The following is a 15,602-nucleotide window of genomic DNA, read 5'->3' as shown; positions in this document are numbered from 1 at the left end:
CACAAGGCCCCTGCGGAGGCCCCCACTTCTCCGGCACCTGGGCTCCTGGCCGCACCACCGTTGCTCTCCCCGCCCGGGGCCACCGTGGCCAGCTTGGGCCGCCACCTTCTCTGCATGCCAGCCGGTGTCCCCGCGGGGACTGAGGAAGGGGTGCCTGCTCTGCGCTGTTGTCAGGAAGCTCTTTTTAAAACTCTATGTGCTCTGGCCCTGATGGTTCTCGGGGAGGCCCGGTCTGCCACCAGCCGCCGCCTGAGTCAAAAGGGGAAGGGAAGGGCATTTTAACGTTAAATGAAGCCCGGGGTTTGACTAACATACATTTATTCACTGAAATGAGATCCTGAGCTTATACAAAGGGCTTTTTCTTATAAGTGACCAGTGAAGTTAAGCAGCCTGCCCAAAATGTCATCTGGCATCTGAAACAAGCAGCTCACGATTCAGGTTTGAACAGAGTGAAGGCGGGACATCACATAACAGACCTGCTGTCCCTGGAGGCTGGCCCCCGTCCCCCTCGCACACCGCTGTCAATGTCAGCCATTCCTTCCCACGGGACCGTCAGCCACTCGAGGACACGGACAGCGCCCGGGTTCCGGAACCACCCGCCGGCCACAGGTGGGACGAATGTGTGAGAGGGGGCACCTCCCTGGGGCCAGCGCTCAGGGGTGTGCTCTGCAGCCCCCTCCCACACCTCCCACGTGGACTGTCACCCGCATGCCTCGCTGGACAACGGCAGCCTGAGGCCACAGGTTTTGAAAGCTGGACAGAAAAGTAGACCAGCTCAGAAGCAACAGAACCAATGTGCTGCAAACCCTTGTGTTCTGTGGGTCCGGGGTGTCTTCCATCACGGCTGCGGAGCAGGAAGGAGTAGAGGCACAGCCAGGGCTGCGTTCCAAGCAAGCTTCACGGAGACATAGCCCAGACCACAGGCTCTGATGAGCAGGGACCGCGTCCACATTAGCCACCGCTCTGTGCCAGGAGCTGGCCTGGGCCCGGGGGAAGGAGGGCCACTTGGTCACCGAGCGAATGACAGGTTGCATCCTGCAGTTACTTTGTGCTCCCTCCTTTCAGGGGACAGCCCACGATGTCTGGCAGGCCCCCCTCCTGCCCACGTGCAGCCCCACAGCCAGGACGGCTGAGCCACCGAGTCACCTCATAGCCTCTGCAGCCTCAGAGCCAACGGACGGGGTTGCCCAAGCACGTCCAGGGTGGGGCCCTGCTCCGGCAGGGCAGCCTCACCGAACACCAACAGGCTGGGGAGTCCTGCAGGCCCACAGCTCGCCATCTGTGCGCGGTCGGACCCTCCCCCAGGTGGAGACCTGGGTCAACCCCAGAGGCCTGGGCAAGTCCCAGATTCTCAGCACCCTGCTGGGAGCCAGGCGACCACACACACACACACACACACACACACACACACGCACGCACGCATGCGAGCGCTCGGCTCCTGGAACTCACGGGCAGGCGCGTGCAGCTTGCACAACAGAGACATGAGCGCTCCTTCTGGGGAAGCCATGGGCTCAATACCCGAACTTCCTAACATCTGCTCCGGACTTTGGCCTCACTTCCTGCAGCTCGGTTAGATCCTGGCTGGGGAAGACTGGCGGCCGACTGAACCCCAAACTGGCGAAGGCTTCCCCACAGCATCACTCTGCGCACACATTCACAGAGACTCACGCAGAAAGCACCACGTCAGCATGACTCTCCAGTGTGTCCCTGGCCGGTGCTCCTCGGGCGTCTGGGCGCAGGCCACATGGCGGAGGGATGCTCTTCCCCTCCGGCACCCAGTGTGAAGCAGTGCGGACTGTGAACCCGAGCCCCCGAGGTCTCGCCGTGGCGTTCCCGCCATCAGAAACGCTGCTGCTGCCATGAGTCACATCTCCACCACCCAGCCCCCCGCCCTGTCGGGGCCACAACGAAAATTCCGACTCCAAAGGCTGCGTGAGCGTGGCTCCCCAGAGTAGGACCCTCCTGTCATCCTCAGAATAAAAAGCCAGTGTCCTCCAGCAGTAGAAAATTGCAAATAAAAAGTTTAATTTCAGAAACTGAGTTCACCATTTATAAATACACTAAAACATAGTCAATGCAAATCCAGATTAATAATAGGTACTTTTTTTTTTAACAAAACAACTTTTCTAAAAGGTCACAGGCAAATGAGTGACTTGTTTCATCCAGAATATTTAATTGGTTTGAAGTAAGAAAATGAACCCTTTTCTAGATGTTGAAGCAAAAATTCTGAAGACAGATCATCGTTAAAAGAATGACAACTGACGCTTCATTCTGCTGTCCTTGGGATTCTAAAACACCCCAGTGATGGCTGAATCTTCCCTATTTTATATATAAAAAAAAAATCTAGACACCTAAGGCTATTCTTACAACTGCAATAGAACGATCTCCTCCCTGTTAACAAGCCATCTCTTCTAAAAAGGATTTTATACATAATTTGATCAAATTGGGGTCATGGGGTCAGTGCACAAATTTCAAAAGATAGCTTCCTGGTGTCGAGACAGCAGGTCCGAGGCTCGGGGTGTCCACGGCAGGAGTGCTGTGGACGGGCCCCTAGCGCGGGCTCGACAGCAGGTGTCCGGGGCTCATGATCAAGGTCGACCAAATAAAACCTGAATGCAGAAGCAGAGACCGGGAACGCTCCCTTTACCAAATCACCACAGAACCGACATTCCAGGACACGTCTACGTTTAGTTTCCTCTTCAAATGCCACACCTCTGTTGCAGTAAACAGTTATGTTCCAGAATATTCTCTGTACTCGACATACTTTAGAGCCTGCAGTTAAAAACTGCTTAGCCAGGATGGCTTGAACTCCACCTCCTATTTACAGATTTCATTAAACAGCCACAAAAGCTGTTCTGTTGAATTAAAGCAATTTTTAACTAAAATACAGTACCTGATTTGTGGTTTTTACATAATTGAATAAAAAGCCTACAGAATAAAATTGTTTACATCTCCTCTGACGTCCTAGTAAGACAAATTACTAACCCCCCACTTTAAAAAAACTTTACAGTTATGAATGAAATCCTCATCATCGTATTTCATCATCGGCAAGACAGGCCTTTCCTCGCGGGCGACGCCCGGCCTGCAGGGCTGGGAGTAAGGCACACGTAGACATTACAGTGATGCTGGGCGGGGAGGCTCGTGCCCGCCTCATCCCACACGGCCCCGCCCGGGGCGCGCCACCGCCCCGGGCCAGACAGCTGGTGCCTGATGGGCAACAACAGTTTTTGTCCGGCGGCTCCGTTGCGAGTTTCAATACTGAAAGTATATCAGGGGAAGATTCACTTTCAAAAAGATGAGCTTTTCAAAATGTTCCATCATGAGCCTGGACTGGCCGAGGCTACCGTTCTCTGCTGGTGTGTTGAAGAGCCTTTCAGAAGGGACGATGCTCGGGGGGCAGCCCAGGAACCTGACGGCCAGCGCCGACAGGCCCGGCCAGGCCGACCTCTTCAGGTTCCAGTAGGTGAGGGGGTCACAGGTGTGCTCGAGCACCTCCTCCTCCAGGTACGCCAGCACCATGTCCTCGGGCACCTTTGTCTTCTCCCGGGGGCCCTTCTTCGTCATCTTGGCCATGAGGGCCCACAGGTTCTCCTCCCCGACGGCAGCTCGTGAGGGGGAGCCCGCGCCGCAGCCGTTGGGCACAGGCGCGCCCTCGGAGGTAGAGTCCAGCACTTCCAGCTCCCTGACCAGGTCCTGCTTGTACTGCTCCGCCTCCTCTTCCGAGAACAGGGAGGCCTTGTAGCGAGGGTCCAGCAACGTGGCGAAGATGTACCTCGGGTCGTGCAGGGTGGCGGCCAGCCGGCTCACCATGGCTTCCTTCAAGGACTTCAGCATGGTGTCGATGCCCATCGTCTCCTCAAAGAGCATCTCGATTTTCCGGTTGAGGATGTGGATCATGGGGATGACCTGGCTGAGCGTGGACACGTGGGTGCTCATCTCCCGGCTGGCGGCATCGAAGGGCTTCAGCGCGTGGCACACGGACTGCATGACTTCCCACTGGTCGCAGCTGATGAGCTCTCTGAAGTTGCACTCGATGGACATCTCGTTAATGGCCCGTTTCTGTTCAATGAGCCGCTCGAGCATGTGAAACGACGTGTTCCACTTGGACGGGACGTCCTGGATGAGGTGGTGCTGTGGCAGCTGGTACTCCTTCTGCAGCTCTGCTAGCTTTTCCTTCGCTCTGGGCGACCGGTGCACCCGCTCACATATCTTCCGTGCGATGCTGAGGAGGTTCTGGACCATCCGCTGGCTCTTGATGGCCTCGCTGACAACGAGGTTGACCGTGTGGCTGAAGCACTGCACGCTGGCACGCTCCCCCTCGCTCAGCGTCTTCCCAATGCTCGGGTTGTCGGTGACAGTGATTCCGATCTGGAGGCCGGTGGACGTCACCCAGGCCTCCCACCAGCACTCCAGCTGCTTCCTGATGCTGTTGCCACTGTAGTCGCAGTCGACCTGAGACACGTCTAGCAGGGCTGAGCAGTGGTGGTCCTCACAGTATGGCCGGGCCGACGACGCGAAGGTGACCCAGTGGGCGGTGAGCGTCAGGTACTCGCGGGTCTGGTTGCTCATCCATATCCCGGACGTGAAGTGGATCACGCCGCTCTCCGCCTCCTTCAGGTGCGACAGGACTATCTGTTTCACATTATTGTACATACCTGGGATGGCTGTCCTCGAGAAGTAGGAAGGCGAGGGCAGAGAGTACTGAGGTTTCAAGTATTCAAGCAGCCTGTTAAAGCCAACATTGTCTACAAAAGAATATGGCTGGAGGTCAAGTGCAATCATTTCTGCGATGAGACTTGTGATTTTTTTGGCAACTGGATGAGAATCATAAAACTTCTCATTGGTGTCATCGAAGGAGGAAGCTCCTGACAGCTGTGTGCTCAGGGGCCCCCGGAGGCTGGGCGAGGGGGCCCGCGCTGCCCTGGGCACGTCGGTCTTGAGCACGCTGCTGTGGAACCGCTGTAAATGGCGCAGAAGGCAGCTGGTGCCCAGGTTGGTGGGCTTCTTGCCCCTGCTTATCGTGCGGCCGCAGTGCAGGCACACGACCTTCGTGGGGTCTGCAGAGCAGATGGAAAAGTGGTTCCACAGCTTGGAGGTCTTCTTGCTGTTAACGGGGAATAGAACCTGATTGTTTTTCGTAACCATGGTTGGCAAGTCAGTCAATTTGGAGGAGGAACTTTCCGCAGAGGCCAGCGTGGCGTACGGAGAGTTTGCCAGACTGGCGCCCAGAGAGCCCTTCTGACCACCCGCGACCTCCGGGTGGCGTCTGTAGAGGTGCCGCATCAAACAGCTGGTGCCCACGTCGCCCCGCTTGCCCCGGCTGATGACGCAGGCGCAGTGTCTGCACACCGCCTTGAGGCTGTCCATGGGTGCCAATGAGAAGTGCTGCCAAACCTCCGACTTCAGCCTCTTCATGACCTTCTTATTCTGCTGGAACACAGCACCACAGTCCAGCAGACTGGGGCTCAACCCGCCAGCCTGTGGCTTCTCGGGGGAGGGGGCCAGCGAGGCCTCGCCCACGTCGTCAGAGGACAGCGCCGACGCGTCTTCCGGCAGGGCGTCTCCGGCGTTCAAACGCACCTGCAGGTCCTCAGTCAGCCGGTCAGGAGAGGAGGAGGCCGAGGGGGACTCCTGGACCAGCTTCCCGGGAGAGGACGACACGGAGCTCGGGTCTCCGTCGGGAGGCGGCAGGGCGGGCAGCAGGGTGGGGGGCGCGGCGTAGGGGGGCGGGATGCCTGTGCCCCCGCCATTCTCCTGCAGCACGATGGATCGGTGCGCCCGCCACATGTGCCTGATGAGGCAGCTGGTGCCCAGATCCTTCCCATTCTTCCCTCGGCTGAACTCGTTCATGCAGTGGATGCACACCGCCTTGGAGTTATCCAGGGGCGACAGGTAGAAGTGCTTCCACACGGCGGACCGCCTCCTGGACCCGGATGTGCCCTTCGGGAGCGGGGGGTTTTTCTCCACCCCGTTCTCCGCGCCCTCCTCACAGGGCAGGGTGGGGAGGTGCGGCGGCCCCCCCAGGGCCTCCTCCCTGCCGTACCTGTCAGAGGCCGACGCATCGGAGGGGACTTCTTCAGAGGACACCACAGATTCCTCCGTCATGTCATCGGGGGACGGGACCTTGGACGCCAGCTTTGGGGCAAGCTTGAGGGGTGAGAGCACGGCCCCCAAGTCCCCGGTGTCGGCGGGCTGTGGTGGCAGCCTCAGTGGAGGGGGCGAGAGAGAGGGCAGGGCCGGCATGCCGCCGTTCTCCTGGATAAGCACCGTGGGGTGCGCCCTCCTCACGTGCCTCATGAGGCAGCTGGTGCTCAAATCCTTCTCATTCTTCCCTCGGCTGAACTCCTTCATGCAGTACGTGCAGATGGCTTTAGTGCTGTCCCGGGGGGAGATGAAGAAATGCTTCCAGGCCGGGGACTTCTTTCTGGAGCTCACGCCCCGGCCCGACAGGAGACTCTGTGTCACGGCCTCCATGGCCACGTCGTACAGCGCACTGCTGTAGTGGGAGAGCAGAGACCCGTACTCCTCCTCCTGGTCGGCAGCGAGGCACTTCCCGGGGGGCTCGCAGCCCCCGCCTGCCTCCCTGGCCTCCGCCCGCTCCCCCCCACCCTCCGCCTGGTGCCGGTCCTGCTCGCCCTTAAACTCCACTCCTTCCAAACTGTGATTAGGGATTCGAACAGCATCCTCCTCTTCTATTTTAAAACTTATTTTATCAGAAACAAATTCACCATCCCTTCTGGGACGAGTTTCCTGGTTATTCTCCATGACTGACCATAACTACTCTGGCTGCTTTGTCACGTTATCTTAGGTGGGTAAAAACCTGATCCAAAGGCTCATTTGTGCCCCCAAACGTACGTTATCTTCAGCTTTTAAAAAATAATTCCATCTTTCAAGATGCGTATGAATGTGGCTGACCATAAACCTGACCGAAGAAGAGGGCATGTGGAGAGCACGCCATCTCATCTCAGGGCGTGGAGTGCCACCTGCCAGGAGCCCCGCCATGACCTGCTTCTGGGCGCAGACACGAACTGACACACCGGAGACCTGAGTCTTGTCCTGGAAACCGGACCGCCGTCATCTTGATAGCAGGATGACCCTTTCGCATCATCTATAAAAGAAGACGCAATCAAGGTTAGCACTGACCTAAATCGTATGTTTCAAATCTATCCCGACATGGGTACATCCGCCTCAGTAGCACAGGAAAAGTTCCATAACGGTAAGTTAAAATCAAAAACACTTGTTCACTGACGTTTCACAATCCACTTAATACAAGGAAAATACCCTAAAACTACAAAATAAGCAAAAAATAAGGACACGAGTTTAAGTTCCAAGGGCCTCTCCGTAAAGGATTGGGGAAACAGGCTGGCTGGGCCACGGGGTATAGAGCCCCTCTCCCCACACTTTGCGGTAAGAACAAATACATCAAGTGGGGATGAAACCCATCTGACCTGCGAGATACTCAATTCACAGACCAAACACTGAACGCCACAAAGACAAGAGCAACTCCCAGCATGTAAGCGGGAGTCCGCGAGAGCCGAGCCGCGTCAGGCCACGTCCCGTCTGTCCACTCCCTGGGCGCCACGGCGCCACACCGGCACTGGGAACCAGGACACGGCAGCCAACGCGCGGGGCCGGTCTGCAGCGCCGCGAAGGCAGGTGCTTGAGCAGGAGGCAGCGGCAGCACACACGGATGGAGTAGACACGGCGGGGGGTGGGGGACGACGACAGGAGGCCACCAGGGTTAAGGCAGCAACAAGAGGCTGTTCCTGCGCCCAGCAGCAGAGATACCAGGAAGAGTGTGCTTATATACGACAGTGGATTCTAGAAAACCTACGATAAGCTTATTTTTTTTTCCTACACCAACCAGGGGTTTACTAGAAATACAGTCAGCACAGAAAAACTTAAAACTATTCATAAACCAAAACCAGAATGCCAAGTGGGAGGACGAAAGGCAGATTCCTGACCCTCTGGCTCAACCAGCCCCCAAGTAAAAACCAACAAGGGGGAGAAATCAAGAAAATGAGAAGCACAGGATCTGTGGGAGGAGAGGGGTTGGGTGTCACACAAAATGGCCACAGAGGCCACGGGTCAGGGAGGACCAGGTCCCTCACCACGACTTAGCCAAAGCTGAGCTGCCCAGGTTGCTGGGGCCCTGCCTGGCTGGGAGGTTGTGCCCAGCCGAGGGCAGTGCCCATTCACCTGTCCTGTGGGGTCAGATGGGGCCTGCTGGGCTGGGGTCTAGACGGGCTCTGCATGTACGTTCAAGCGCCCACGGAGGGGATGTGGGACGGACTGGGTCACTGCCTGCCCCAGGAGGCCGGCCTCAGCCCCAGCAGTCCCCAGGAGGCCGGCTCAAGACTCAGTCTGTGCTTCCACCATCTGTGCAGACATGCATCCTTGGCCGCCTCATGCCCATCCTGCCCTCCTGGGGCCAGCACAGCCCAGAAGAGGCTGCTGTGGGGCGCTGGGTGCCTGGAAATGACCACCTGATGCCAGTAGTGGGGCCAGCCAGCAGGGCTGGGGCCAAAACACGCAGTGAGGAACACTGTATCTACTGGTGCAGTGGCTGCAGCCCCGTGGGGCTCTAGCTCATCCGTGGCTAGGCCAACTGGCTGCCTGGGGCTGCAGGCCCCACAGCGAGGGACCCTCTGCCTTGGGTCTAAGCTGCTCCCTGCAGAGCTGCCTGCCCTTCCACCAGGGCCTCTGTGGCCACAGGGATGGCCCACGCCGGGGGCACTGGGGTTGGCAGGATGGGGAGTGGTGAGAGCCGCTGCGCCTCTACCCCCGCCCCAGCTGGCCTCACGCGCCCTGCCTGTGCCCCTGCCCCATGCCCAGCCATGGTGCCTCCCCTGGATGCACCCTCTCGCGTGGCAGCTCCCACTGCCACCTGGCTGCACGGCGGCTGCGCCGTGCCCTCACTATGCAAACCAAGGCTGTCCACGGCAGCGCCCACAGCAACCAGGTGAGCCATCACCCAGTGCCAGGAGCCACAGCGGCGAGGCCAGCCCTCCGGTGTGTTCCAAAGCAGCATGCTTCTGAGAGCAAAGGGAAACAAGACTAACAATAATGTTGAGATGACAGGCTCACCTGGAGCCTGCTGGGCAAAGCAGGACATGCGGTCAACCTAAAAAAGTGTGTGCACTTTACAAAACAGCTAGCTCCCGCCAGAAGCCAGAAAGCATCCCAGATCACGAATTCCACAAAGTTTGACCAAATACTCAGAATAAAAAATTAACTTCTAAATAAAGTATCAGTAAGCATAAAGGAAGCAGGCCACCAGGAGTGAGAACCAGGAGAGGCACCAGATTTAGAACAACAAAGACTCACTGGCATCAACACAGCACAGAGTAATTATCATAACTGTATTTCTGAAATAGAATGTGTGATCACATAGCTCATAAGTACAATTACATGAATTTTTTAAAAAAATAAAATGTAGAAAACAAAGAAAAATGAGCAAAAAATAAGACACTATAAAAATGAGAAGCCAGATTTGGAAAAGACTTTTTAAAAAATAGAATTGTAAGTACATATAAATCAAAACCACAATGAGACACTCACCAGGATGGCTAGACTCGGAAAGATGGACAATAGCAAGTGTGGACACAGATGTGGAAAAACGGTGCCCCGTGCACGGCCGGTGAGGGTGTGAGACGCTGGGGCCCGTGCACAGCCGGTGGGGGTGTGAGACACTGGGGCCCATTCAAAACCCACTCTGGCAGCTTCCCAAACACACACGAAGTCCCCATATGACCAAGCAATCCCACATAGATACCAAGGAGAAATGAAAATGTGTGCTCACTCAAAAACCTGTATGTGAATGGCATCAGACAGAGTGGAAACAACCCAGATATAATCCATGAGTGGATTAAAAAATGTGACGCAGGGACGCCTGGATGGCTCAGTCGTTAAGCGTCTGCCTTCGGCTCAGGCCATGGTCCCAGGGTCCTGGGATCGAGCCCCGCATTGGGCTCCCTGCTCTGCGGGAGGCCTGCTTCTCCATCTCCCACTCCCCCTGCTTGTGTTCCCTCTCTCACTGTGTCTCTCTCTGTCAAATAAATAAATAAAATCTTTAAAAAAAAAATGTGATGCATCCCTACAACAGCAAGACTGTGCTTGCCATGACACGAACCTTGACGTCACCGAGCTAAGAGAAGCCAGACACAAAGACCGCACACTGTGGGACTGAGTTCACCTGCAGTGTTCACAGAGGGGCGGACCCCCCGAGACAGAGTAGTGAGGGGAGCCCAGGGGCTGGAGGAGCATGACAGGAATGACTGCTGATGGGCTGGGGCCTTCCTTTGGAGTGATTAAAAATTCTGGAATCAGATAGTTGCGACCTTATGAGTATACTTCAAAAAGGTTTATTTTATGATGTGTGAATGACATCTCAATAAAAAGAAATTATATAAATTTAGAATGAAAATCAAAATAAGGGAAACAGGTGATTCAAACCAGCTGAAGAAACAAATAATAAACTGAAGATGGATCCAAACAAAGAAGGCAGCACGGATGCAGAAGCAGATGGAGACACAGAACACAGGGCTGGTGGCACAGGGAACCAGGCGGAGGGAGGGCGGTGTCAGAGGGGTTCCCAACAGAGTCCCCAGAACTAAGGGCAGATGTGAATATATACAGAAGCATAAAGTACTGCACACAGACTAAGTGAGGGGATGACCTGAGTTTGGATCCAAACAGACACACTAATGAAACTGCAGAACAAAGAGGGTGGGGGAGAGTGCTCCCAAGCAGATACCTGTCAGGATCCAAATACAAAAATAAATAAAAAAAATTACGAAGACAGTTGGAGAAATGTGAACACTAAGTGCCTGTCTGAATCTACTAACAAAGTATTTATTTGGAGGGTGAAATGGTATTACGATTAAGTTTTATGTTCAAGTATCTACAGATGAAATGATATGCTGTTTGGGTTTTGCTTCAAAATAATCCAGTTTGGGGTGGGGGGCGGACAGAAGGTACAGATGAAGCAAGACTGTCCATGTGTGGATGATCACAGAACAGGCACATGGCAGCCGTCACTGGATGCAGTTTACGGTTCTACTTGTGGATATGCTTGAATTTTCCAGAATGAAAAAGATTTTAAAATTATAGCCAATGACCCTCATAAAAATAAAAGAAGATTCCTTTTTAAAACATTAGCAAATCAGATTCAGTAATAAAAAGTATAATACACCAGGACCAAACAGGGCTAATCCAAGACTGCACAGTTCATTTAACATCTGAAAATAAGTCAATGTAATTCACCACAGGAGAATAAAAACCATACAATCATTTCAACAGTGCAGGAAAAACATTTGATAGAATTTAACACCCATTCATGATAAAAATTCTCAGCAAAAGAAAACTTTGTTAACCTGACAAAGGACACATAAGAACAGCCTACAGTCAGTGTCACTCATGCTTCATCACAAAGACTGAAGACCGTCCTCCGAAGATCGGAACAGGACAAGGGTGTCTGCCAGTCAGCCGCAGGCTGGAGCAGGAGCAAGAAGCAGGGGGTCCAACACAAGACACAGGACACACATACACTGAAAACACAGACGTGAGACTGTCTTCACTCATGTTGGACGTGTAGGGTAAAATCATAAGGAATCTATAAAAACTACTAAAAATAAGTGAATTTAGAAAATCACAAGATACAAGATTAATTTAAAAAAGCAACTGAGGCACCTGGGTGGCTCAGTTGGTTATAGCGTCTTCGGCTCAGGTCATGATCCCGGGGTCCTGGGATCGAGCCCCACATCGGGCTCCCTGCTCCGCGGGAAGCCTGCTTCTCCCTCTCCTCCGCCCCCCTGCTCTCTCTCCCAAATAAATATTAGAAAAAAATAAAAATAAAAAAGCAATTGTTTTTGTATATACAATAACTGAAAAATGAAAATTTAAAAAATTCCATATTTAACATACAATATAAAATACAAAATATAAAATAGAGATACTTTTAAAAAATATGTCCAAGACCCGTACACTGAAAACGGAAACACTGCTAAAGAGATGGAGTTCTTGATTTGGAAAATCCAATATTGGTAAGATATCAGTACTTCCTGAATTGAATTGATCTATAAATTCAATGCAATTCTAATCAAAATCCCAAAATGCTCTTTTTGCCATAGCTGATAAGCAGAGCTGAAAATCAGTATGGAAATACAAAGAACCAGAAATAAATAAAATTACAGTTTACCCTTGAACGACATAAGGAAGTTAGGGCACTGACCCCCATGCACTCGAAAATCTACATGTAACTGCTGACTCCCCCAAAACTTAACTACTGTTGACTGGAAAATGCAGCAGATCATGAACTACACAAGTCTACTTATACACAGAAACCCCACCCCCCCCCCACCCCCGCTAACTACAGGACAGCACTGTAAGTGTATTTTCTCTTCCTTAGGGTTTTCTTAATATTTTCTTTTCTCTAGCTCATTTTATCGTAAAAATACAGTATATAATAAATTTAACATATAAAGTCGATTGACACATATTTTATAGTTACACAGATTTTTTTAAAAAAGCACAGTTGGAGGACTTACAGCTACTTCTGCTTCTGGCCATGATGGAGTGATGGGGGTGGGCTCACCTTCTCACATCAGACAACTAGTATCCCAGATAAAACATATGGAACAATGTTTTCCAGACCCTGGACAAAAGAACAGGAAGCATGGGGCAGTGATCCAGGACACGGAAAATGAGTGAGGTGGGCCCTACGGCCGACAGGCTTGTCACCTCGAGCACAGGCTACCGTCTAGGGAGCAGGAACGGGCACAGACCCGGTGCCCCCACTGGGCAGTCTGGCTAGAATCAGAATCTGCAGGACAGAGTACTGGAGAGGAAGAAGCTCCACAGAGCCCAAGGGATCTGTACAGGGTTCCCTTACTGTCTGTGGCTGATGGATCAGGTAAGTTTAAGGAAAAAGCTGATGGAAGAATTACCAGGGCTCGGAGGGCTGCGACTGGCTTGTGTTTCCAAGAGGAACCAACACGGAGGATTCTCAGAAGGGCACAAACTCAGCAGGAGGCAGAGAATAAAGGCAGCTCAGGAACCACCCTCACAAAGCCTCAGCACAAGCCCCAAGAGGGGGAAACTGCAACTAATTTAATCACATCCCAAAACAAGTCTCAACAGTACTTACAGGAATGTAACAACACCCTGCACCCAATAAAGTGAAATTCGAGATGGCTGACATCAAACATAAATTACCAGACACACAAAAAAAGCAGGAAAACATGACCCCCAACCAGAAGAAGACCATTAACAGACACAGACCCAGCTGGTACACAGGGGATAACATTAGGAAACAAGGAACATTAAAATAGGCATTACGCACACAACAGTATAATTTGAGGAGGTAAATGAAATGATAAACATGATAAGCAGGACAAACTATAAAAAAGACCTAGGGGCGCCTGGGTGGCTCAGTCGTTAAGCATCTGCCTTCGGCTCAGGTCATGATCCCAGGGTCCTGGGATCGAGCCCCCATCGGGCTCCCTGCTCCGCGGGAAGCCTGCTTCTCCCTCTCCCACTCCCCCTGCTTGTGTTCCCTCTCTCGCTGTGTCACTCTCTATCAAATAATAAGATCTTAAAAAAAAACTGAATGAAATTTCTAGAGATGTAAATACAGTATTTGAAACCAAAAATATACTGGATAGGGTTGACAGCAGTTTAAACACAAAAGATCAATAATTATGAAGACATAGCAGCAGAAATAAAACAAGAGGACACAGCAAGGAAAAAAAACTGAAAAATTTAAAACTTATGCATCGAATGACACTATTGGGTGAAAAGACAAGATGTAGAATGAGAGAAAATATTTGCAAATCATATATCTGATAAGGGGTTAATATCCAGGATAAATAGTTCTACAACTGAACAACTACCCAACGCACAGATGGACAAAGGCCTGGAACAGATACACAAATGGCCAAAAAGCACATGGAAAAGACTTGATGTCATTAATCATTATAGAAGTGTGAACCAGAAGTACAAAGAGAGATCACTTCATCCCCCTAGGATGGCTAGTATTAAAAAGTAACAGCAAGAAAGGGAAAAAGTATTAAGATGTGCAAACACCGAAGGTGTGTTCCTTACAGCGTGACGATGCTGAGCATCTTAGGTGCCTATCTGCCGTTCGCAGCTCTTTGTGAAATATTTGCCTGTGCTCCCACTTGGCTGGGCAGTTCTTTTTTTTTTTTTTTTAAGATTTTATTTATTTATTTGACAGAGAGAGACACAGCAAGAGCAGGAACACAAGCAGGGGGAGTGGGAGAGGGAGAAGCAGGCTTCCCGCGGAGCAGGGAGCCCGATGCGGGACTCGATCCCAGGACCCCGGGATCATGACCTGAGCTGAAGGCAGACGCTTAACGACTGAGCCACCCAGGCACCGCTGGGCAGTTCTTAATACTGAGCTCTGAGAGCTCTCCACATATCTGGAAACAAGCCCTTTATCACATATGTGATTTGCAATTATTTTCCCCCAGTCTTAAGCTTGTCTTTCTCTTAGCAGTGTATTTTGAAAAGCATAAGCTTTCAATTTTAATGAAGTCAATTTACCAATTTGGTTTTTTATGGATTATGCTTTTGGGGTTATGCTAAGAAATCTTCGCCTAACCCAAGTCACAGAGATTTTCTCCTGTGTTTTCTCTTCTAGAAGTTTTACCACTTTGTTATATATTTAGATCTTTGAAATATTTAAATTCATTGTTTTGCATATGAATATCTAACTGTTCTAACACCATTTGCTGAAAAGACTATCCTTTTCAACAAAGGATAAATGCCTTTGTACCTCTGTTGAAAATTAGCTGTATGCAGACATACACATAAGGCTTATGTCCACACCAAGGTTGACAGCAGCTGTTTACCTATATAAACAGGATATAAATGTGTGTATGTGTAGATACTTATCAAACTGTGTACTTTAAACATGTGCTATTTACTGAATGTCAATTAATCTCAGTGTGGATAATATGAGAAACACGCATGTTGGTCTCTGCCCCTGGGTCCTGGCGTGGAGCTCCTGAAACCCTGTTGACCTCCTGGGGGCCTGGAGCGTCTTCTGTTCTGATGAGGCGACTCTGGGTGGGCTCCTGGGCGGGGACTGGTCACCAGAGGGACCGAGCTATGATCCCAAGCTGGGATTTTCACCCCTGCTCCCCATTCTCCAGAGAGCGGGAACGGGGCCGGGGATGCAGTGAACACCTGATCACACCTATGTCATAAAACTTCCATAAAAATCCCACACTTGTGTGGGGTTCAGGAAGCTGTAGGTTGATGAGCAAGTCCACATGCCAGGAGGGTGACACACCCCAACTCCACGAGGACAGAAGCTCCTGTGCTTGGGACCCTCTCAGGACCCACCCTGCTCGTCTCCACCCGGCTGTGGATAGAGACAGGATAGAAGCTGTGGATCCAGCTTCATCTGTATCCTTCATCACACCCTTTGCTAAGTGATAAACGGAGGACTGGGGGTCAGCACTCCCCTGAGTTCCGTGAGCGGCTCTAGCAGATCAGAAGATTCCAGAAGAGGCTCCTGGGAACCCCATTTGGAGCCATGTCAGACAGAGGCTGTGGGTAATCCCGGGACCTGCCCC

At 52.0% G+C, this 15,602-nt stretch overlaps 1 protein-coding gene across 3 annotated transcripts in view; it reads right to left on the bottom strand.

Annotated features, from left to right (window-relative positions):
- Window positions 1-2,001: 2,001 nt before the first annotated feature.
- Window positions 2,002-15,602, bottom strand: part of ZBED4 (zinc finger BED-type containing 4) — a 30,989-nt gene continuing 17,388 nt past the window's right edge. For all 3 annotated transcript variants that reach the window (XM_028115468.2, XM_028115469.2, XM_028115471.2), the window contains one exon: window positions 2,002-7,108. In XM_028115468.2, coding sequence (XP_027971269.1) covers window positions 3,253-6,765 — 3,513 coding nt within the window. In that variant the 5' untranslated portion in view covers window positions 6,766-7,108 and the 3' untranslated portion in view covers window positions 2,002-3,252. The remainder of the gene's footprint in view (window positions 7,109-15,602) is intronic.

The sequence above is a fragment of the Eumetopias jubatus genome, unplaced genomic scaffold, assembly GCF_037043125.1.
Source record: "Eumetopias jubatus isolate StellerSeaLion01/CBP00866 unplaced genomic scaffold, mEumJub1_p1.0 scaffold_8, whole genome shotgun sequence".
Lineage (NCBI taxonomy): Eukaryota > Metazoa > Chordata > Mammalia > Carnivora > Otariidae > Eumetopias > Eumetopias jubatus.
Note: the sequence above shows the minus strand (reverse complement) of the source record. Positions and strands in the feature narration are given on the sequence as shown.